This window comes from Mustela lutreola, chromosome X, assembly GCF_030435805.1.
Source record: "Mustela lutreola isolate mMusLut2 chromosome X, mMusLut2.pri, whole genome shotgun sequence".
In the NCBI taxonomy this organism is placed as follows: domain Eukaryota; kingdom Metazoa; phylum Chordata; class Mammalia; order Carnivora; family Mustelidae; genus Mustela; species Mustela lutreola.
Genome location: NC_081308.1, coordinates 106707007 through 106731613, shown reverse-complemented (window position 1 = coordinate 106731613; position 24607 = coordinate 106707007). Strand labels below are relative to the sequence as shown.

General features: G+C 37.3%; 1 protein-coding gene and 1 pseudogene across 1 annotated transcript; one reads left to right on the top strand and one right to left on the bottom strand.

The window, feature by feature from the left end:
* Positions 1–1930: 1930 nt before the first annotated feature.
* Positions 1931–24547, bottom strand: SH2D1A (SH2 domain containing 1A). The gene is made up of 4 exons (XM_059157949.1): positions 24169–24547; positions 10103–10166; positions 4713–4845; positions 1931–3664 (listed from the first exon to the last, which is right to left on the bottom strand). Exons 1-4 carry the CDS (start codon positions 24303–24305, stop codon positions 3624–3626), a joined length of 375 nt encoding a protein of 124 aa, XP_059013932.1. The 5' UTR covers positions 24306–24547; the 3' UTR covers positions 1931–3623.
* LOC131822257 (U4 spliceosomal RNA) lies at positions 11116–11197 on the top strand (annotated as a pseudogene).
* Positions 24548–24607: the final 60 nt, after the last annotated feature.

Below are 24607 nucleotides of genomic sequence, written 5' to 3'. Positions count from 1 at the left end.
TTTAAAAAGACTGAGACCAGGGACGCCTGGGTGGCTCAGTTGGTTAAGCAGCTGCCTTTGGCTCAGGTCATGATCCCAGCGTCCTGGGATCGAGTCCCACATCGGGCTCCTTGCTTGGCAGGGAGCCTGCTTCTCCCTCTGCCTCTGCTTGTCATTCTGTCTGCCTGTGCTTGCTCTCTCTCCCTCTCTCTCTCTGATAAATAAATAAAATCTTAAAAAAAAAAAAGACTGAGACCACATTTGTGTATCTTTATTATAGTATATTGTTTAAATTGTTGTATAGTCTTATTAGTTATTGATGTTAATCTCTTGCTATGCCTAATTTATAAATTAAACTTTGTCACAGATACATACATATAAGAAAAAACATCGTATATGTAAGATGTGGTACTATCCACATAGTGGGCCTACTGGGACAGATAGAGTGAAAAGATTCGTGAAGCAGAAGACAATCCCAATTGCTCCAACACAACCAATCAGCAAAAGGCCATGGGGTCCTCGGGAGGTGGATAGAAGTGTTAGTATCACTTGGTAATTAAAAAAAAAAAAAAATACCCACCCCACCCAACCCTCAGTGTGCGGAAAGAAAGAGGCAAGAGCTCCTACACTGAAAGAATTATTAAACAAGAGAAGACATTTCTCCATATTTCTTCTCTATTCACCCTCACTATTAGAGGTCTTTGAATTTAAATTTTTAGCAATACTACTTCCTTAAATTTATATAATTTTAGCACCTCAGTAATCCTGGGAGGTGAGCAAGCCTTCATTGTTCCTACTTGGCAAAGGCAATGATAGTAACAGACTGACTTACCCAAGGTCACACGGATAATCTGGCAAAGCTGAAGAAATTCAAATATCAAATGTTATGTTGATGGGCTCTCTCCAGTCAATCGCTTTTGTTATATCTTTGTACATAAAAATATTCATTTAAGAGGCCAACGACCTAATGATGACAATTCTGCCTCTTACCACAAGTTTGGCCAATGACCCCAGACTATGAAATTTCCCAAAGTAGGTAGTTTAACTTCACCTCTAGCTGCAAACTCTAAAATAATGTATCCCATTTACTGTGAGGACAAACATAGGCGAAAATGTTGAATTTATAGCTCTCTAACAGGAACACTAGGCATCTTGTAACCTTGAAATGCTCAAGGGCAAATCTGGATTTTATTATTAATAGATTCTGGATTCTGAACTCAATAAAGTGACTCAAATAAAACATGAGCTGATGTCTAAACACTCTTAACAGATTTTAAAACTATTTCTCACATTTTTAATTCTCTATCCGTTCTACCACAAATAATATCTTCAATTCATTTATAAATTCATTTATACTAGGAAGCTTAATCAGAGGCATCCTCTGTAGACTTCTTCTACCTGTGTACGACCACAAAGCTTACTTGCTTGTAATAGCCAAACTGACAATTACCTAAGCTTGTCTCCCTTCCTGACCTTATCTCTTAAGAACAAACTCAGAGGAAATGAATGAGTGTTTGATAAACTGTCATGTTCTTTGTGGGCTTGCTGACACACTTTTTTTCTGAAGAAAGGTGTACACTTGGAAATATATGTGCATTTTTCTATCTTGACTCAGCATCTTACAGGTATATGTTAGCATGGCAATATTTTAGATATGGCAAGGATATGACCTTTCTGTAAAGCCGCAAGCTATTATGTACTGGAAAATAACAAGAATGCTTATGCCGCGAGAGAAAAAGTGAAAAAAACTTTATGAGTAAAAGGCCAGCAGAAGAAGACAGTGGACAGGCACATCAACTGGAAAGTTTGACAGTAGCAGACTCAGAAAAGAACTTACCTTTTTCAAGGAACCTGTCCAGTAAGATCAAATGGCTTTCACCAATGCTTTGTTTAATATATTAATAGCACTTATCTCTGAATATTTTTAAAAAATATTTTAAGACAAATTAGGTAAGTAAAGCTTTCAAACACTTTATTGAAATATGAAAGATCATTAACGATTCAAAAAAGCTTTTTCAAAAAAGACTCTGGTAAAGAAACATGCAAACATAATTCATATATTTGGGATTATTACAGAAAGAACAAGTCAGAGAGGGTGAAAATTATTTACACCTATTAAAATTTAAACCCAAGCTACAAAAAAGGAAAAATTATCTAAACATATGCATTTTGTTTTGAAAGTTGGCTTTCTGAATTCCTTTGCAAAGTTAAAGTAATGCCTTTTTTTCTAGAAATGGTAAAAGGCCCATAATACATTATTATAGCCCAACTCCACCTCTGCACTCCCACTGCAACCATCTTAAATAGTCAGACACCAGATCTTGCCAGTGCACGGAGAGTAGCTCTGTCTCTCGGCAGTTCATCCAGCTCACCCCCACTCCTGCACAACCCAGAATGCCAATGTATTAGTTTACAATAGAATTTAGCATTTTCCTCCAGACCACGGACCAGAGTATTTGTGTTGACTCATTCTGCCTCTAACAACAGATCCACCTTCACAGTTGAGAACCTCATTTAGCATGTGTTTATCCCCTTTAAAGGACATCTTTTGCTCTTTTTTGTGTTACTTTTTTTTAATTGTTACTGTTTTCTTGTCCAACTAGAGATGGAGCTGCCTGAGCCCAGGGGGCTGGGTGTTTTTACTTCTCTACCCCAGTGCCTATTGTGTTTGTTGAATTCTAGGAGCCCTGAAACAACTTCATGTATAATCAAATCACAAAAGTCATAAGGATATACGTGTGAGAAAAAATTTATAAATATCTGTCACTGTGTAAAATCTTGGCTCTCACTTAGGTTGCCATCACTTGGAGCTAACTGTTAATAAACAACACAAGCATAAGGTTTTCAGGACTCCCATAAGGCTACCTCATCGGGAGATCACTTGTAAATCAGCTACTCGTGAGCACAGCTGCTGAAGTTCCCTTTCAAAATAAGGTTTTACACGGAGTACCAACAACTGGGGTGGAGGTAGATGAAAAATCCTGTAATATCAAATGTAATCAACGTTTAGAGCATATTTTAAATTACGGGCTTTTTAAACTCCAGACTGGTCTGTGGATTCTGCTATCCAACATCAGAACACTAGGCAAAAAAGTTGCTTTTAAAATTAAACAGAAATTCTTTCTTCTTTATCCAGTACTTTTTTTTTAAACACACAGCGCACAACTTCATAACTCCTCAAACACCCTACAACACCATAGTCAGTGGAGAGCGTGATACTTAATTAGAACCACACATGACAAAGACGAGGGACGAGAAACCAGCTTCCTGCCATCTAATCAAGAAAGACATTTTAAAATCAGTAGCTGTCAAATAATATTTCACTAAAAAATGATGCGTTTGAGAAAAAACAGGATTTTTTTATTTCTATTTGGCAAGAATTGATATTAATCTTTTATAAAGTATCATTATGCTTTAAATCATTTCCTATTTGTAAATAATACTGAAAAATAACCTTATTTCAAAGCTCCACATTATCGGCAAAATCCATTTCAGCTTTTACATCACGCTAGATACTTGCATTACAGGACTATGATGGTTTTAGAAATACATTTGTAGCTCACTGAACTGTATTATCTACAATATATAAGACTTAGCATATATTTAAATTATAGAAAATAAAGTACAAGGTATTTGATTTTTCTTCACGGTGCTTTCAGGAAGACATCAGGATCTTCTCTTCTCCCTAAAGAAAAATAATAATAAAAATCAAGAAAAAAATAAACTTACAAGCTATTAAAATTACAGGTTAACTGGAACTTATAATCATAAAATTTCCAATGGCATAAAGCTCACAAAGATATAGCCCAGTGATATAGCTCAAGCAACCAGTACTTAAAACTGAATTGTAAAGAATGGAATACAGAGCAGAAAAGAACAGTTTGTAATTGTGATGTGTAATTTGTAAGTTGGCGATCTATTTACATCTCTATTATAAAGGCTAACTACTCATTAATTTAATTCAGCACTTAAGTCTAATTGTCAGTTTATGCCTGAGCCTGGGTCCCTGTCAAAACAGGACATAACATCTCATTTTTCTAATCATAAATATTTATTGTTTCAATCTAGGCATATCCTCTTACTCCAACCAAGTGATTAACCCCTTTCGGGAGATGAATAGACAATCACGCATTTGCAAACGTTGTCCAGTCATCTGTCGTCCCCTTGATACATACGCTAACATAGCTTTGCTCAGGAGATATTAGCAACGCGTGCCTGTAGCATGACAACGTGTACTGATTATGTCTCCTTCGCTACCATAAAATGTCATTAATTCAAGCACCACAAATTCAGAAATGACGATCTCGTGGGCCACTCTAACACTAGCCTTTCCATGCCCGAAGGGAAAATGTAGTTTACTAGGCAAAGGTGAAGGACAGCCCAGGTGTTTTCAGAACTGTGTAAGTCCCATCTTTCAGGCGTTTTGTGTCTGAGTTAGTGAAGTGAAATGGTACTTCTGTTTTGGCAAAAGGGACAGTGGAGACCAAGATGGGAAAAGAAGGATTTAAATGTCATCAAATTCTTTATATGTTCCTGGAGTTTTATTAAAAGTTTACAATAGAGCAGATTGAAATCATAGCGTGTGCATAGTTCCCTCTCGCTCCATTGGCTGGTAACACCTACTTCCCCACTGCATGATTCTTCCAGAACGTCCCATAAACATATATTTATGAACAGGTTGACTCATGACCCTGAGCTGCCAAGCCCTGTAGAAAAGTAACAGTAAACCATACCTGTAGCACCTTGTGAACACTTCTTCTCAACTGGATACTGCAGAGGTATTACAATACCTTGATCTGGCTTCTGAAATGCTGAAATGAGATTTTTTATTTTCCGGAAAAATCTTTTATGAACCCCAGGAGCTGTCTGGAAAATAAAAGGCCAAGCAAATTATTCACCTACCTCCTAATGACACAAAGAGGCCTACAAAATGTGTGTGTGGGGGGAGGCTTAGAGAGGTAACACGTGTGTAACTTGTTCAAATAGTTGAAAACATAAGGAAGAAGGAAAAACAACATTTCTAGAAGAGCTTACTTTGGTTGGCTGAATTTCCCTGCAAGAGGAGCTAATGAGCTGTCATTTCAGCTCTCCCAAGGGTGGTATTAGTTTGTACAAGCTCTTGCTCCTCACCCAGGCCTTCCTGCCTGCTACCCATCACACATCCCGAGCCTCTAAGGGTATACAGGCCATTACCCACAATGAATGCACCAACAGAGACGATGCAGTTAAACACAGAAGGAAACACAGATCATATAGGTCATTAATAAAAAGCCTAAAAAACCAAACCAACAACAGCAAGCCAGCCTCCCCATCATCATTCCACAGTATGGAATTGGTGGTGGTGGTGTTGTTGTTGTTTTGTTGTTGTTGAAAGCTGTTTCTCAGCTATTCCATCTGGAAAATTTTTGAGGAGGGAGCTGTTTGTTAGCATTTAATGAGAAAACATGAAGAAAAATGCTACACAGGAAATTAAAAATTGCCCGTTAACGATACACACAACACATAGCTAGGTAGTCCCCCGACTCTCAACTCACAATGCATCCTGCCTCATCCTTCATGTAAAATTTTTTCCTCCTCGGGGAAACTTCCCTATCCTCCCCAAAATTGCTCTCTGCCAACTCCTCACCATGACAAGGTTTTCTCTATGACGCGAAAATGAAAGACTCTTTAAGGTCACCGTTATTTATTTGTTTGCTTTTGAAAAGATCATTATTTGCAAGTGACTATTAAAATGTGTTCCTTTCCTGACATCAATTCTCTTGTGAAGGCACTGCTGAAAACAACAATTTCCTGCAAAAGCTTATGAGCCCAGCTTTAGGCAGCAGCTCAAAACTGTCATTTTACATAAAATAAAATAGTATTGCTATAAGCAATTGAACAATGACTAGTTTTGGTGTTGTTGTTGTTGTTGCTGTTTTGTTGTTGTTGAAAGCTGTTTCTCAGCTATTCCATCTGGAAGATTTTTGAGGAGGGAGCTGTTTGTTAGCATTTAATGAGAAAACATGAAGGCTGGCATACAAACCTCCGCCAACTAGACTAAAAGCTAAAGACGGCACGCTGTCCATAGTAACTCGCAGTCATTTCCTACACTGGGGCAAGTAACTTTTTTTTTTTTTTGAAAGCACTGAAAAAGCTCTTTTTAGCTTTAAATTAGTGTCCTCTCAGAGGCTCACACAGCTCGGAGCCTCTGTAGATGTAGAACACTCTCCCTCTCTGCTCCACCCTTATGGTCAACACACCTTCCCAGAACTGGGGGCACCTGGGTGGCTCAGTCAGTTGAATGGCCAACTCTTGGTTTCGGCTCAGGTCACAGTCTCAGGGCCCTGGGATCGAGCCCTGCATAGCGCCCTGCATTGGGCTCCGTGCTCAGCAAGAACTCTGCTTGAGATTCTCTCTTTCCCTCTCCCTCTTCCCCTCCCCATACCCTTCTAAAAAAAGTAAACAAAGCAAAACAAAACCAAAAAAAAAAAAAAAAAAACAGAACTCGAACCAAAAAAAGAACCAGAACTCGACTTGAGACCTCATCCAAAATACCATGGCCGTTCTTACAGAGCTCCAAACAATTCTTTGGCTCCAAGACAGAATCTCTAAATTGCACGGTAGGTCAGAAGCACAAAATACCTCCTTGTATCTTTCTCACAGCACTTTTTCAATTCCAGACACTTTCCCATCATTTGCCTCCACTATTTCCTCATAAATCGGCAGTGATTTGGCTGATTTGCTTGTTCCCATTTGACAGATAAGAAAAGGAATATACAAGGATGCCTGGATGGCTCAGTTAGTTGAGCGACCGACCCTTGATCTCAGCTCAGGTCTTGATCTCAGAGCTGGGAGTTCAAGCTCTGTGCTGGGGTCATGCTGAGCATGGAGCCTACTAGGGAAAAAAAGGAAGGAAGGAAGGAAGGAAGGAAGAAAGGAAGAAAGGAAGAAAGGAAGGAAGGAAAAAAGGGAAATCCAAAGGGATAATTTAGCTTGCCCGAGGTCACACAGATAACCAGAAGCAGAACTGGCTCTAGATCCCAGTACCCAGTCTTCTTTCAGGCCAATACCCGCAATGAGTTCACCAACAGAGAGGGTAAGACCAAAGAGTTTCTAGAGAAGTTAGAGTCACCAACCAGAAAAGAAACTGTACACTCCCCCAGTGTGGAAAGATTTCAAACCACACATCTTTTTAGCTGTTCTTGTGGCTTGTAAAACCATTTATCAACAGAAGCATCTTTTTATGGGGACTTACATGCAGTTAACACTTGATTATCCACACTAACAAAAAGGAATAATAGCACTGGATGTACAGTTTGAACATGGGATGTAATGTGTCACTGGCAAATGACTTTCCTAAATGATAGTGTTTTGCTTAGGTTAGTAAGTAAAATTATTTAGCATCTACTGATCTACTGATGATCAAATATCCAGAAAAGCCCAAAGGCACTGAAGTCCACAGGGAGAGGTTAGATTTTTTTTTATTTTACAAGATACTGATGACAATGCACATATTAATAAATCATAGTTGACTATGTGTAGAATTCTCTAAATCAACAATTTAGCAAAATTTTAGCCTGAGTCTCATGAGATAAGTTAATACACTAGGCAACGATAAAACCTAAAAGTCTATCTAAAAGTAGATATTCACATAATATTTGTCTTTCATAATTTGGGGGCTCCAGATTTGTTTCAAAAAAATGCAGTGTTACTGCCATGATTTTTCCTGCATTGTGGCAAACTAAAGCATTGTTCCAAATAGCAGTATAAATATCTGTCATTTAACCAATTTTGAAAATACATTTACCACAAGAATTATACCACTGACAATTCCCATTCTGTCACTGAACTCAGCTATTGTTCGAATTTGCACACATCCCATACTGCCACCTCTTAGTTATCCATGGAAACATGTTTTGGATCACAGCTGGTCTTCAATATGCTCTGGAGAAATTTCTTCCAGTCAGGTGATATGAGCTCTGAGCACACACACTAGTTTAATATTCCCTTTGCAAAAACATAACTAAGAAAGCAAATTTAGTAGATAGAAAAAAATGCAATATGCATTTCAAAAATAAATCTAAAGCATTTTTTTAAAAAACTGTTTTCCCTTTGGAGAAAACATGCCAATCTTCTGCTCTCTTGGTGCAGATAATTACAATATTATTGTTTAAACGGGGTTAGACCAGACAACAGGATGAAAGGACATTTATGTTCCCTTTCTTCCTTAACATGATCACAAGCCTGTACGAATCCACCTATGATGTTATACCTAAGTATAACATTTTAAACAAATTTAAAGGCAAGATTAGCTAAACCCTAATAATTTAAGAACCTTTCCATAAAGAATATTCTTCAGCAGCCAAAGGCTACTTCTCTAGGGAGAAAGGCTATTTCTAATCAAAGTATATGCAAATATATATGTATATATCACACACAACTATTCTTCATGATAAATGAAATTTAATTTCTTATTCAATCCGCTCTGCAGTGCTGCAGAGAATTTTAAAATATAAATGGGTATAAATCGTTTTGATTAGAAATGTTATGGCTTTGCCTCTAATTAGTATTACAGCATTAATTATCACAGATAATTATAAATTAATTATTAATTATAATTAATTATTATTAGTGAATTATTTATTTACGATATAAAGCAAGAACATGTTTCAAAACTTGCCCTAATTCTTCTCTGTAGTTCAAAACATTTGTAGTCTGCAACCTGGGCTTTCTAGTTTACTGATGAATTTGTAAATGTTAGAGCTATTTTAATTTTTTTTAAGTCTAGGCTTTAGAATTTCTTAAGCGTATAGATTGAGTTATTAACAGAGGTTGATATTCACGTTTATGTTTTCAAACAGCTCATAATAAAGTGCTTTCATCATAAAGACAGTCTGTTTTTAAAGACTCAGAAATCCGAGAAAGCATGTGAGGTCAAAGGTTTCAGTTGTAGAGGCCTCTACATTGGTAAGATGTGAGATCCTAACCTGGTACATGGACATAAATTCACTCTGCAGGCATTACGTGCAATGGTATGGTGATTTTCAATGTTTTCAAAGCCATCAGAGCCCATTTTTCTAATGAATTCCTATTCGAGCCCCAGTTGATAAGCAAAACAAAAGCAAACCGTTCAGATCAAAGATGAATTGGGCACCCAAAAGCATACTCACATTTGTCCTCCTCTCCCTCTGACCCCCTACCCCCACCACCCCATGGCACCCCAGTGGAAGAACCTTAGAATTTTGCAGAGCACACCTTTAAAACCACTGCGATGTTCCCTCTAATTTTATTCTGCCTGCCCGTGTCCTTTCCACATGGCCCAGCTGGGAGTCTTACTCCCACACAAAGAGCAATATTGATTACTAATCCTTGGAAAATCCTCCCTTCTTTGAACTCCTATGCTAGATAATATAGCAATTGACCATATACAATCATATTGCCCAGCAGTTTGGGTGAGCTCACATTTTTGAGGGCTTTCTATGTATCAGGTCCCATGGCTAAGAGCTTTCTTTTACATGCATTATCCCATTTAATCTTCAAAATGAGACCTATGAGTAAGGCACTATTTTTAGGCTCATTTTACAGATGAAGAAATTGTTCAAAGAAGAGCTAAGTAACCTGCTCCAGGTCATAGGTGAGGAGGAGGGGGGACCAGACCTGGAACCCAGATCTACCTGATGACAAACTCTGAGCTCTCACATCACTATTTAATTCGTATCGTATCTCCCCAAGTGTTTTAGAGGCTCTTAGAAAACAAGAGTCGTGTTTTTTAATCCACCATAGAACCAGTGTTCATATTGGTACCATTCAGTAAATAATTGCTTATTTAACCATTTTACACATTTTGTATATGCTTTTTAAAATTTCGCATAGGCACTAAAAGTTTGACACAATGCTTCAATTTTTTAAATATTTTCTCCAAAGTGAGATCATTCTATACAATGGTGGCTGAACAGAACTGGGACAAAAATTATCTAAAGCCTTTTTAATGATCCATGAACAATTCTGGGTTGGAGCTTTAGTGATTTGAATCTGATGAATATTGGGGAACGTAGGATTTGACAACTCTTTTAAAAAACCAGGCTAAATTTAAAACACCCCTCTGATACCCCCAGAAGCAAAAAATTAAATAAAAGAACTATACCTCAGCACTCCAAGAACCTGTTTCTGTCTGGGACACTCGGTATGTATAAATGTAACCTTGATACCTGTGAAAGAATAAACTTCAGTTACTGAAACATTCCAAAAGATAAACAGATGCTCTAAATTTGAGCTTGACTATTCCACATAAATGTTACATATACAGGGACACACATTATATGGCACCATTGCATTCATAGGAAGAAAAGCATGGGGGATCGAACTTGCTTGCGTATTATATCTGGCTAATCACTGTTTTTAGAGAGCCTCTTTTATCTTTTCCCTTTTTTAAAATATGGGAGTTCACACTCTTAAGGATTTGTCTAGTTGAGAGACTGGACAGAAAGAAACTAGAGACCTGCTATAATTAGTAAAAACCATGGATTATTAAATAGATTGGAGGAAGTATAGTCTTATTTTTTAAAGATTTTATTTATTTGAGAGAGAGAAAGAGAGTGCACATGCAGGAGGAGTGGCAGGCAGAGAGAGATCAGGCTTCCCGCCAAGCAGAGAGCCTGACATGGGACTCCATTCTGAGACCCTGGGATCACGACCTGACCAGAAGGCAGACGCTTAACCGACTGAGCCACCCAGGTGTCCCCAAAGTATAGTCATACTACCTTTAAGTACATATAGAGCCTTAAGGTGAAAAATATTTCACTGGGATAATGTACTATCAGGTCCACTTAAGAGAAATAATAATATTTAATTATAAATATAATACTATATTTCTATAGTATTACTACTGTGATTACTTTACAATATAATATAGTAATAATAGAAATTTGAATTAGAAAGGACTCCTGGGGCACATCGGTGGTTCAGTTGGTTAAACATTCAACTCTTGGATTCAGTTCAGGTCATGATCTTTGGGTCATGGGATCAAGTCTCCGTACAGCTCCCCACTCAACACGGAATGAGCTTGTTCCTCTCCCTCTGATCCTTCCTCCACTTGCTCTCTTTCTCTCTTTCTCTCTCAAAAATTAATAAATAAAACTTTTAAAAAGACTCTCGCTAAGCTTTGCGCAGTGGCAGTATGGTGGCCAATGGGGTTTATCCGAGGTGCGATCATTGCTAATTGAAAAAGACTCCTGCTAAAGCACTTGAAAGCAGCTTGTCCTTTGAGGTAAACATTCTCCACCATCATGCAGTGTATAAGCATACTGTACAACTATAATTGATGCCACGAGTTATAGATGCTGTATTAGTTTGCTTTGGCTGCCACAGCAAAATACCATAAGCTGGGTGGCTTAAATAAAGAAATTTATTTTCTCACAGTTCTGGAGGCTGGAAGTCCAAGATCAAGGTGCTAGCAACATAGCTTTCACTCTTGGCTCATAGGCAGCTGCTTTCTTGCTGTGTGCTCATGTGACTTTTCCTTGTGTGTGCATGTAGAGAGATGTGTCTCTCTTCTCATAAGGCTACCAATCCTAGGATTAGAGCCCCACCCTTACGGCCTCATTTAACCTAAATATATTCCAAAGGCCTGTCTCCAAATGCAGCCACAGTGTGGGTTAGAGCTTCAACATATGAATTTGATGGGTACACAATTCAGGCCACAGCACATGCATTATCACTTTCGGACCCCACAACAATCCTATGAGCTTTATATTGTGAAATTAATCTTATAGATGAGGACACTAAGACTTTGAGAATCTAAGTAACAAAAACCACACTACTGATCCAGCAACAAAGATGAGATTTGAATCAGGCCTATTTAACTCTAGAGCCCTAGCTCTTGGTCCCATATTGTAATGGATATAGATTATAATCTAACAAATTTTACTTCATAGAAAAGTAGGTTAAACTTTGTTCTGAATTATTTCAAATTATCAGTAGGAATATGGATCAAATTCTCTGGATCAAGAGTTTTATGTTAAACATTTTCTGATTGTTATTTTTAGGCACAGGTTTAAGTCAATATAGATTTTTGGTTAGAATACATGCTAGCCATCAAAAGAAATGAAATCTTGCCTTTTGTGATGATGTGGCTGGAACTAGGGGGTATTATGCTTAGCGAAATAAGTCAAGCTGAGAAAGACAACTATCATATGATCTCCCTGATATGAGGAAGTGGAGACGCAACATGGGGGATTAAGGGGATAGGAGAAGAATCAATGAAACAAGATGGGATTGGGAGGGAGACAAACCATAAGAGACTCTTAATCTCACAAAACAAACTGAGGGTTGCTGGGGAGGGGGGTCAGAAGAGGGTGGTGGGGTTATGAACATTGGGAGGGTATGTGCTATGGTGAGTGCTGTGAAGTGTGTAAACCTGGCGATTCATAGACCTATACCTCTGGGACTAATAATACATTATATGTTTATTTAAAAAAATTAAAAAATAATTTTAAAAAAGAATACATGCTAAACCCTGGTAAAAATAAATGTATTCAAACTTTGAAGAACAGATGATTCTAAAGCATTCTAAACAGAGGGTCATCCTCAAGCAATTGACTTCACTTACCATCAGTTCCCTTTAGAACTAAAAGTCTTTAAGGGGCACTTAGGTGGCTCCGTCAGTTGGGTGTCCACCTCTCAGTTTCAACTAATGTCGTGATCTTGGGGTCCTGGGATTGAGCTCTGTGTTTGGCTCTGTGCTCAGTGGGGAGTCGGCTGGAGATTTTCTCACTCTCTCTCCCTCTGCCCCTGCTTGCTCTCTCTCACAAATGAATAGAGAAGATATTTGCAAATGACAGTACAGACAAAAGGCTGATATCCAGGATCTATAAAGAACTCCTCAAACTCAACACACACAAAACAGATAATCATATCAAAGAATGGGCAGAAGATATGAACTTGGGGCAGAAAAGATATGAACTATGAAGATATATAGTTCATATGAAGATATGAACATATATAGTTCATATGAACTATATAGCTATATAGTTCATATGAAGATATGAACTATGGGCAGAAAGATATGACACTTCTCCAATGAAGACATACAAATGGCTATCAGACACATGAAAAATGTTCATCATCACTAGCCATCAGGGAGATTCAAATTAAAACCACATTGGGATACCACCTTACACCAGTTAGCATGGCCAAAATTAGCAAGACAGGAAACAACGTGTGTTGGAGAGGATGTGGAAAAAAAGAACCCTCTTACACTGTTGGTGGAAATGCAAGTTGGTGCAGCCACTTTGGAGAACAGTGTGGGGATTCCTTAACAAATTAAAAATAGAGCTTCCCTATGACCCCGCAATTGCACTCCTGGATATTTACCCCAAAGATACAGATGTTGTGAAAAGAAGGGCCATATGTACCCCAATGTTTATAGCAGCAATGGCCACGGTCGCCAAACTGTGGAAAGAACCAAGATGCCTTTCAACGGATGAATGGATAAGGCAGATGTGGTCCATATACACGATGGAGTATTGTGCCTCCATCAGAAAGGACGAATACCCAACATTTGTAGCAACATGGACGGGACTGGAAGAGATTATGCTGAGTGAAATAAGTCAAGCAAAGAGAGTCAATTATCATATGGTTTCACTTATTTGTAGAGCATAACAAATAACATGGAGGACATGGGGAGATGGAGAGGAGAAGGGAGTTGGGGGAAATTGGAAGGGGAGGTGAACCATGAGATACTATGGACCCTGAAAAACAACCTGAGGGTTTTGAAGGGGTGGGGGGGGGTTGGGGGAACCAGGTAGTAGGTATTGGGGAGGGCACGTATTGCATGGACCACTGGGTGTGGTACAAAAAAAAAGAATACTGTTACGCTGAAAAGAAATTTTAAAAAATGAATAAATAAATCTTTTTAAAAATGTGGATTAAATTACTATATTTTTAATCAATATACATCAGTAGTGATTACCTAAAGAGCAAAAAAAAAAAAAAAAAAAATCAAAATACTGCAATCAGGTTCATTCAATTTGTGAAACCAAAAATATTCAATTTAATTGCTGGTGTGATTATAGGAAATATTTCATTTTTGCCAGCATATTTAGATCATACCTAAAATAGCTTGATACATGCATATATATAATATGTTAAATAAATATATAATGTTACGTTGTTAAAGTCTTTTTTTTTTTTTTAAAGCAATAAAATCTACCTCAAAGCCCACTGGTTACAGTACGTACTCTACAGGGAACAAGGCAAGGGCTTTGATTTCCATTTTTCACCATGGGAACTTGAAACATAAGGCTTTAAGTGATTTTCTTCGTCACATAGCAAGATGGAGATAGAAGCAGAGAAATAGCATAGGTCCTTGGTTCCAATTTCCCGATGGGAAGCGATTAATGGCAGTAATTCCGTATCATTAGAGGTGATGTGGAAATGCATTATTTAAAATCTCAGCGACGAGGCAAGCAAAATCGTAAGCAACCAGTTTTCACTTTCTGAAACAGCGAATCTCTAAAAAAATACAAAGAATCTCTCTCCCTACTATCATTCAGCCTCATTTAGTCAAAATAAATGAGTCTGTTTTGAAAATTGTTTCCTAACGAATCTGATCTTATCTCACTTTCAGTTAAGCAGCAGGAACCTGAGTACCACTTCAAAAGCCCTTACCTCCTTCAGTCTCTGAACAACCTGGTGTCAGTGGCAACTAAAATTTCTCGTGATTAACCCATCTAATATTAACAATTTCCTACTCCCCCGCCCCTCAGATTTCTGAATGAGCAGAATTGCTTCACCCCACAAATAAGCCAGTAGTTCATCTCTTCCACTTTCAAGTCACAAAGTAACTGACCAAGAATCCCCTGTACTCAACTCTCATTACCCTATGGTCATGGATGGAGGAGATCTAAAACGCGGCCGTCCAAATTACATTGCCAGGGTAATAACATCAGCATCACCTGGGAACTTGTTAGAAATGCAGGGTCTCGGGCCTTGCCCCAGAATTGCTGACTCAGAATCTGTATTTTAACAAGATCTCCAGGTGGTTTGTAAGAACGTTAAAGTTACAGGTAAATTGATTAAAATGCAGAGAGAATGCCCACACCTTGCTGGGATCCTTGATGGAAATTTCTGCAAAGTCAAGCTGGCTTCTTCGACTCACCTAGGGTACTTCTGCACCACCTCCTCCTTAGTCACTCAGTCTCTGCTTTCGGAATTAGGAGTACACTTACCATAAGGAACACTGAGTCATGTATAGAACTGTTGAATCATTATACTGTACACCTGAAACTGATATAACCCTGTATCTTAACTATACTTTAATAAAACTGTTTTAAATTTCAAAATAAAATTTTTTAAAAATAAATAAATACAAGCTGAAGCTTTCCAGTTGCTTCTGTCTTCACTGAGTAGTGTTTCTGTACCATGCACTTCTCTTCTCCAACAGAATTTCATGGTTTTGTTTTCTGTAGCTTGAGTTATTAAATAATAATTTTAAAATATAAAATTAAACTAAAATATTGATAATGTTTTTTTTCAAACTACATATACTCTCTCCTTATCCACTAAAAAACAGTTCTAGGAAATAAATTGGGAATAAAGTTATAAAAAGAGCTATAATTCCGTGCATATTTTTTACTTAATGAATGACCTTGCTTATCTTCTTACACTCCAAGGAATCAAAGGACAAATTAATTTCATAAAGATTTTCATAGTAGTTCCTAATTAAGGAATGTTATGCAAAATAAGAAAATAGTAACAGAAAGAACCATTCAAAATTATACTGAAGTGCAAAGGTATTAGAGTTCTCTTATATTCTTCAAAAAATGTTAACCTCATGGGGTATGTTAATATAAAATTATGGCACATGAAAGAAGTGGACACACAGATACACCCCCTGATTACAACTATTCAGAACTGTACCTATACGTATATTAACTAGAAGCAAATTTAAACTAATATAAATTTATCTTTGCATATTAATTTTTCTTATAAAGTTATAAAAGTATATGTTATAAAGTTATATAAGTATATATATCTATAATTTATATATATATGTATATATATATATACACACACACACACACACACACTTTTTTTAAAGAAAAAGAAACAAAATTATAATTTGGTGCTTTATAAATCTAGTCTAAGGCACAAACCAGAAAAATATAATTTATGTTTAAAATCTGTTACATCCCTTTTAGAATTATCTTTTCTCCGACTCCTTCCATTAATACAGACAAACCAAGAATGCTCTGTATTTTAAATTCCTTCCTCCACCAAATCCTTTGTCAGACTTGTTGATTAGCCTGGAATTTAAAATTTATCATGAAAAAAAATCTAGAAAATGAATAATTAGTAGACAACAGTAGGGGTTTTTTGTTGCTGTTGTTATTATTGTTGTTGACACTATTTTTAGCTAATATTAAAATTTGCCTTCAGTTTTTCAAAAGCTGTCTCAACTCTTAAAAAAATGCTCTGGTTAGAAATGAATGAGAAGAAAGCAACCTGACATTTCTTATTTTCTCAAGGGGTCAGTGTTAGGGACAGACCTTGGTTTAGAACTAACAAAACCACATCAATTCCTTCTTCATACCACTTCAAGGACTACACAAAAGAAAAAGTTTAGTTACATCTGATTCTTTATGACATTGCAAATAAAGCATGCTAGTGACTGATTTTTTAACAAATATTTCAGAACTTTTAAACCCAGAAGAATGGTATCTTATACAAAGCCATCATTATTGAGACTATACTCTGAATCAAGAGATTTCTGAATTTCCTCTTGACAATCTTTCTTTTTTTCAGACTGAACTTGAATTTACAGAGCCATCAAGTCATTCAGCTTTAAGTCTGATGGGAAAACTATGTAAAACCAGTTTCAATGAGTCATGACAATAAATATAATCTTTTCTTTCCCTGAACTGCCACAGCACATTTTATTTATGTACTCCTAGGATGCTCTGACTTTGTATTGCAATTATTTGTAGATCTCTTATTTATATTAATACCTACTACATGTTAACTTTGTATTAACTCATGTAATAATCATCTGAGGATTATTAACCCTATGAGGGAAATGCTATTCTTATCATTTCCCTTTTCACAGATAAGAAACCTGAGATACAGAAATCTTAACTTGCCGGAGATAAAATAGCTAGTATAGGGTCAAGTTGGGATGCAACCAGAGAGTCTGGATGAAAGATCTGAGCTCTTAACCATCTTTCTACGCTGCCTCTCTCTTATATCAGAAGAAATGAATTAATAAATTGGTCTTAAAGTGATTCAAAAAGCACAGTTATCAAAAAGGGAGGGAGTCTGTTTGGCTTCAGGGCTGGAAGTGTCCACCGAGGGAGAGAGGGAAAGAAGGGGCTGAAGGAAAGAGGCCAGTTGAGGAGAGCCCAAAAAAGATTAACCCTAAATAAATAAATAAATAAATAAATTTTTTTTAAAAATTAAAAAAAAAAAAAGATTAGGCCAGACTTTCCCTTCACTTAAGCAAATGTCATCCTCAGACTAATCTTGCACCTTTAATTTCACATTGTCAACTAGAATCAGCACTTGTTTCACTGGCCTGTGAACTGTCCATTTGGTGGTTTATGCAATGCAAGTTTAATCGTAGGTTGGGTTTCAAGCTTGCTCTGCCATTAATGGGTTGTATCAGAAAATCCGAACGAATTCTGATGACCTAAATTATCATGAAGATAAATGCAGTACCAACACACATATCCAATTGTAATAAAAAACTAACTGTAAATTAAGACATAATTTCTCATTCTTTTGAGTTCTTTGCCACAACGTTCCCCTCTATTACTCTGATAAACTGGGATTTTATTTCATCACTGTTCCTTCCCCCATTTCTCCAGTTCAATGGTTTGATAGACTCTTTATTCCCAGTTATCACTTAAATCTCAAAGGACAAAAAGATAACTATTCTCTCATCTAAAGACGTATATGTCAAATGACTTCATTATGTGTCCTTGAAGCTAAAGAATATAACAGCATTTCAGCTTCCAAATCTTCCATTACATAGGTAACAAACAAAGTCAGAGATGTACAGAAGGATGCTAATTATGGAAATAAACTATTTCTGCAAACTAATTATTTTAAATATTTTAGGTTGGTTTTCTACCTATCACAATCAAACTACCCCAGTGGGCATCTTGGACTTTCCTGATGGCTGTCTATATTGAGAATGAGAAAGGAAGAAATGTCGGAATTCAAGTGTACCTTAGTGAGAAGAAAATATACATAGAAAATCAAAAAGGATACACTAAACTACACTCAAAATACAATTTAAAAAATTTGCATTAATAAGAGCATTTAGTACACAGGATGAATACAAGAAAAAATATGTGAGAAAGGAAGAAATGTCAGAGTTCAAGTGTACCTTAGTGAGAAGAAAATATACATATAAAATCAAAAAGGATACACTAAACTACACTCAAAATAAAATTTAAAAAATTTGCATTAATAAGAGCATTTAGTACACAGGATGAATACAAGAAAAAATATGCGAGAAAGGAAGAAATGTCAGAGTTCAAGTGTATCTTAGTGAGAAGAAAATATACATAGAAAATAAAAAAGGATAAACTAAACTACACTAAAATAAAATAAAATAAAAAATATTTGCATTAATAAGAGCATTTAGTACACAGGATGAATACAAGAAAAAAATATGCTAAGTCAGTAGTTTTCTTAAGCAACAGAAAAATATGGTAGAAAAAGAAAATTACATTTACAGTAGAAACAAAAAAAATTGACATGGACATCCATACATACAATGACTAGAAATAAACTTAACAAAAGTGTGCAAGACCTATAGGAAAAAAACTGCCAAACTTAACTGATGGATATAAATTTCAAAAATTAACAAATGGAGAAATGTATCAGATTTTTTGATCAGAAGACTACATTCTTTAAAGATAACAATTATTCCTTAATTTATTAATGAGTTTAATGTAGTCCCAATGGCACTTTTTTTTAACTTAACAAGATTATTCCACATTTCATTTCAAAGAACAGTAAGAATAGCAAATAATTCGGGTTCCTGGCTTGTTCAGTTGGTGGAGCATGCAACTCTTGATCTCAAGGTTGTGCGTTCAAGCTTTACATTGGATGTGGAGATTACTTAAAAATAAAATTTGGGTAGGAAAAATAAAAGCAAATAATTATTTAAGTGTATTAAACATTATCATACTATAGTGTTAGTAATATAAGAATAAATAGATCACTTGAGCCAAATAGACAGGAAATACTAACTGCTATATGTTAGAGTTTAATATGTAGTAAAATAGGCTAGGAATTGATGGGGAATGGAAGTTGTATTTATGAATTCTATTAGAACAATTATTAGCTACTTTGAAACAAAATCAAATTAGATCTTTTCTCATCAAAATGGAATTAAAGAAAATGTAAACTAACCAAACCATAAATTGAAAATGAAAACTGAAGTGAAGAGGTATAGCATCTCTGGAAGAGAAAGAACTTTCTAAGCGAAGGAAGCAAAGGAAGAAATTAAGCACAAAGAAAATGAGCGACAGATTTGACTATTAAAAATGTTAATTTCTTGTGTATCAGAGAAGAGTAATGGCAAACATCAAACTGAGAAAAGATACTTGCAACAGATGAAGGACTAGTATATAAAAATTCATAATGTGTTAGGAAAAATAGTAAGATCCAAATGGTTAAATGGCAAAGCACACAAAGAGCCAACTTATGAAAAAGGAAGTACAACAGCTTACCAACCATATAAAAGACACTCACTAATCAAAGAAATATGAAAGAGTGAGGCACCAAACTTCAAGAATTTTTGTTAACAATATACCCATTTCTAGGAGGGCATAGTGAAATGGACACTCTCGTGCATTACTGATGAACATATATGTAAACTGGCATAACAATTTAGGAAAAATATTTGGCGATCATGTATATGTCAGGAATCCTAAGCTGTTAATGTTCTCTGACCTGGAAATTGCACAACCTCAAATTCATTATAAGGAAGTAAGCACAAATACAAGGAAGTATTTATGGACTAAAATATGAATCATGATGACATTTTAATAGCAAAGAAAAATGGAATGATTCAAATGTCTAAAAATAATGACTTGTTAAGGAAAGTATAGTATGATCACTGGCCAAACTCTCATGCAGCCATTAAAAAGGATGTCTTAAAACATATATGAATAGGTTTTTTTTTCACGTTAAGTGGAAAATGCAATAGAATACAATATTGTAAAAGCACTTACGTATTTAGAAAGCAAATTATTTTATTAAAATATGGAAGGAAACTCCCTTAATTTTCAACAGTAACTATGTTTAGGTTATAAAACTATAGATGATTTCCCTCATTTTCATGACTTACATTTTTCTGGTTTTCTATAAGAAGAATAGATGTTGGGAACTATTTTTAATAGACTCATTATATAAAAATCTGCATTTATGTGTTGAAAATGCCTGAAAGGAAAACTCACTTTAAAGGAAGGTGAGCAATTCTGTAAATGGAAAACTTCTTTAGTAGTTTATGAGATTGAATTTTCCAGAACAGAACAGAGGAAAAGGCCATATCTAAAGGTCATGATTGGGGGCTCAGAACCAGGGAAAGGAGCAAGCACAGTTTAAAAATAGCGTTTAAAATAACCTTTGAAAGGCACACATAATGTATTATTTCTGCAATGAAAATACAGAAACTAAAGCTCAACCAAGCCTTCTTGGATAATGGGAGAAAACCAGAGATGGAATGAGAAAATATTCTGAGCTATATCTTGTTCGTGTGTATATGACACCATTTACGTTGTTATTTCTACTGCATATCATAAGCACACAAGTTTTAGTTTCGAATGAATATGTAGTTTATTTCAAAATAAAATTTGATTTTTGTTACTACAGTGTAGTACTAAAATGGGGCATGAAATTTTTATGTTTATCAAAAGCGACCCTTGGCTCAAGAAGAGTGAGAAACTCTCATAAAAGACAATGTATCCTTGTGTCTTTCCTCTGTAGCACAGCCTGGCAATACATCTAAGACTTCCAGGTCCCAGTGTGCCCATCAAAAGACTGGCTAGGAGACTCCCAGTTGGCCTACCAAATTCTGCTACTTCATAAGGAGGTTTGTATGGAGAGCTTAGAGTCATAAAAATTGCATTTATGCAAGATTCACTTGGGGTAAAAACCTACATGTTTGAGAATTTCCGATTCTGCCTAAGTTAATTCCTGGCCTACATAGGCAAAGGGATAAAAGTAGTCTTCTCTTTTGCGTATTTTTCCAACAGCGATCTTGTACAAAAGGTAGGCACACATTACGATTCCTATTTAACAGGTATGGAAATCAAGACCCAGAGAAGCTGAGTGACCTCCCCAGAGCCCACAGCCTGGCCTGATTATCGGTCTAAAGCTCTTTGCAGTAAAGAAGGGTATTTGCCTTGGCAATCCATTTGTTAATTCAAAAATATTTATTGAGTGTCTATTATGTACTTCATAACATGCCTCATAATGGCTATTATGTGCTAGGTTGTGTTCCTGGTGCAGAAGAGTTTCCATTTTTGCTGAAGGACACAGCAATACGTAAGTAAACAAGCAAATGCCAGCTAGTTTAAAGCTCCTTGAAGAAAAATAACGTCATAGAGTATAGCAGGCACAGGGAGAAGCTACTTAATTTAGATAGGGTGGTCAAGGAAGTGGTCTCTGAGGCAAGACGCAGAAGTAACAAAGTGTAAAGATCCTAGGAGAAGAACACAGTTGGCAGGCTTGAGAAACAACAAAGGTACCAATGTGGCTGAGTCTTTAGGTGCATTCTTACCACACACTGTCTGAATTTACTCTCCCGCCCAGGCTTCTTTTTTATCTCTAGGGTAAGGGGCTCATTATCTCCTTTCTTAGCTTCTTTACAGAAGCCTTTTCACTTGTCCACTCATTCCTCCACACTCTTTTGATAAGAAAAGAGCCGCCGTGTACTAGATGGCTTTCACTGCCCTTCCCCAGTTTCCACTTGGGAAAAACAATTATGTAAACAAATCATAAGGATCTGAGCCCAAGACTAGTATCAAAAAGACAATAAATAACAAGTGTCCGTGAGGATGCGGAGAAAAGTGAACCCTTCCACACTTCTGGTAGGAATGTAAATTGGTTTAACTACTATGGAGAACAGTACAGAGGTTCCTCAAAAAAAAAAAAAAAAAACAGGGAATAGAAATACCATGATCCAATAATTCCATTACAGGGTATTTACCCAAAGAAAACAAAAACACTAATTCAAAAAAAAATATTCACCCCTATTTTATTGCAACATTATTTACAATAGCCAAGATATAGAAGCAACAAGTGTCCATCACCAGATGAATGGATAAAGAAGATGTGGCATAATATATATAATGGAATATTACTCAGCCATAAAGAGAATGAAATCTTGTCACTTGCAATGACACGGATGGAGCTGAAGAGTATCATGCTAAGTGAAATAAGTCAGGGAAAGACAAATACCATATGATTTCACTTACATGTGGAATCTAAAAAACAAAACAAAACAAAATACTCTCAAATACAGAGAACAAACCGATGGTCACTAGAGGGGAGAGGGACGGGGGGGGGGTGGACAAAATAAGTGAAGGGGATTAAGAGGTACAAATTTCTAGTTATAAAATAAAAAATAAGTCATGAGATGAAAACTATAGCATAGAGGATATAGTCAACAATACTGTAATAACTTTGTATGGTGATAGATAACAACCACACTTATCACGGCGAGCATTTTGTAATGCATAGAATTGTCACATCACTATGCTGTACACCTGAAACTAATATAACATTGTATGTCAACTGTACTTCAAGAAGAAAAAAAGATCTGAACCCAAGAGATTCACCTGCTTCCATGTATTTCTCTTAAAGTCTTTATAATAAATGTATTTAGCATGGCCTGAGAGTTGCCACCAACATGGCTTGACCATGGAAAAAAATAATAATAAATAGACAACAAAAATCATCTAATAATGGCCTCAGTGTGATCTTTCTTCACTGACCCGGAAAATATTTCACAGTCTTCCAGTGTATCATTAGGTATCAAAATTACTACCAAGCATTCTCCTTCATTTTGTTTCTGACTAGAACTACTACACAGTGCAGGTGTTTCTTGTGTGACAAAAAGTGATCAAGCTAGTTCCTTCCTTAGAAATGCCCCGTGAGTACTGAAAGAGCTCGACTGAAGACAGATACAATAATAATAACAACAGCTTACGTTTACTGAGCATTTATTATGCATCGAGTCCAGTGTTAAATTCTTGACCTGCATTATCACACTCTCCTATGAGATAGTTCGTATTATTATACCCATTTTATGGACAAGAAAACTGGAAGGCCGAGAGGTTAACTTGCCCCAAGGTCACAAGCCTCCCATCAGACTGGCAGTGGATTAGGTCTCAGATCTCCCTGATTCTGGAGCCCTGGAGCAAAGATGAAGGTTCATCTGATTCAAAATGGGCGTTAGACTCAGGCATGCCTAGGTAAAGGGCAAAGCTGAATCATAACAACGGGTGTTTTTCCTCCATGCCCTCCACCACTACTGTCAGTCCTAGCTTTTTATCAAGAAGGGTCCCATTTCTGAAACTCCCGGCCCCCACACACAGCTCCTCTAAAAAAAGCGAAGTGAGTAGATCCAGAGAGGCAGTCTGACTTCCAAATATCCCCCTCTCTGCACCCCAACCTAACCGGCACTGCATTCTTCAAGTAATGGATTCCGTTTCTCGGTCATCCTCCTCTCCCAGAACGTGATGGTTTCCTTTGGGAGTACACCTCCAATTCCATGTAAAGAGATCTGCTGAGAGGCCTTTCCTTTTCTCAGGAGCCGGCGACCCGGTTCCGGCCCGTCCACCACCCCAGGGCTCCACCTCCCTGGCCTCCACCTGAGGTCAAAACGGGAAATCGGGAGCCGAGATCTTTCTCAGAGCAAAGGTAGATTCTAGGCTGCGTCTCCCCACCCCAAAGGGCATTCTCTGCCGCTGCCACAAAGGAGCCGGGGAGGCCTTTCTGGAGAGTGAAGTCTCTGGGAGAGCAATCCCCATGAAGGGCCTAACCCGAAGCCCAGTCCGCGCCTACCCTGGGCTGGACCTGAGGAAGACGGTCTCATGAGCACAGAAGGAGGCCTCAGCATCGCCTGCTGCCGCCCGCACCCCCAGCCAGAGCCCTCAGTGGGTCTGGTGCTCGTGGCCACCAAGATGTACTCACAGCACACACAGGCAGTACACGCCCGGGACGGTCTCACTGTCTCTCAGCAAATAGCTGCCATCCAGACCCGTGGCAAGTAGGAGCTTCTCCCCCGTCTCCCGGCTGATTTTGCCGTGGTACACAGCCACTGCGTCCATGACCTGGTGGACTCGAGGGCCACTGAGGCGTGGGACAGTGGAAGGCAGAGGCCGCTGCTGCTGCAACCGGGTCCCAAGTCAGCCACCTGACTCCCAGTTCAGCCAGATGTGCAGAAAAAGAGAGAGGAGTGCCGGAACAACAGGATGTTGTCTCTCTGCCTTAAAACCTCCTTTCACACTTCAATTAAAACCAGCTCAGCAATTCAGAGGCTTGGTTATTGCCACAAGGTTCAATCCCCCTCCCCGCCCCCACCCTCCTTACCCCTGCAACACAACACAGGGTTCGGATGAGAGGGGAGGCC

Excerpts from the sequence above, each read along its gene's own strand:
- SH2D1A (XM_059157949.1), bottom strand. The coding sequence starts at position 24,305 with ATGGACGCAGTGGCTGTGTACCACGGCAAAATCAGCCGGGAGACGGGG. Across the intron at positions 10,167-24,168 it reads GTGTACTGCCTGTGTGTGCT|GTATCAAGGTTACATTTATA; the intron begins GTGAGTACATCT and ends ATTCTTTCACAG. Across the intron at positions 3,665-4,712 it reads GTGTTCACAAGGTGCTACAG|GGAGAAGAGAAGATCCTGAT; the intron begins GTATGGTTTACT and ends ATTTTTCTTTAG.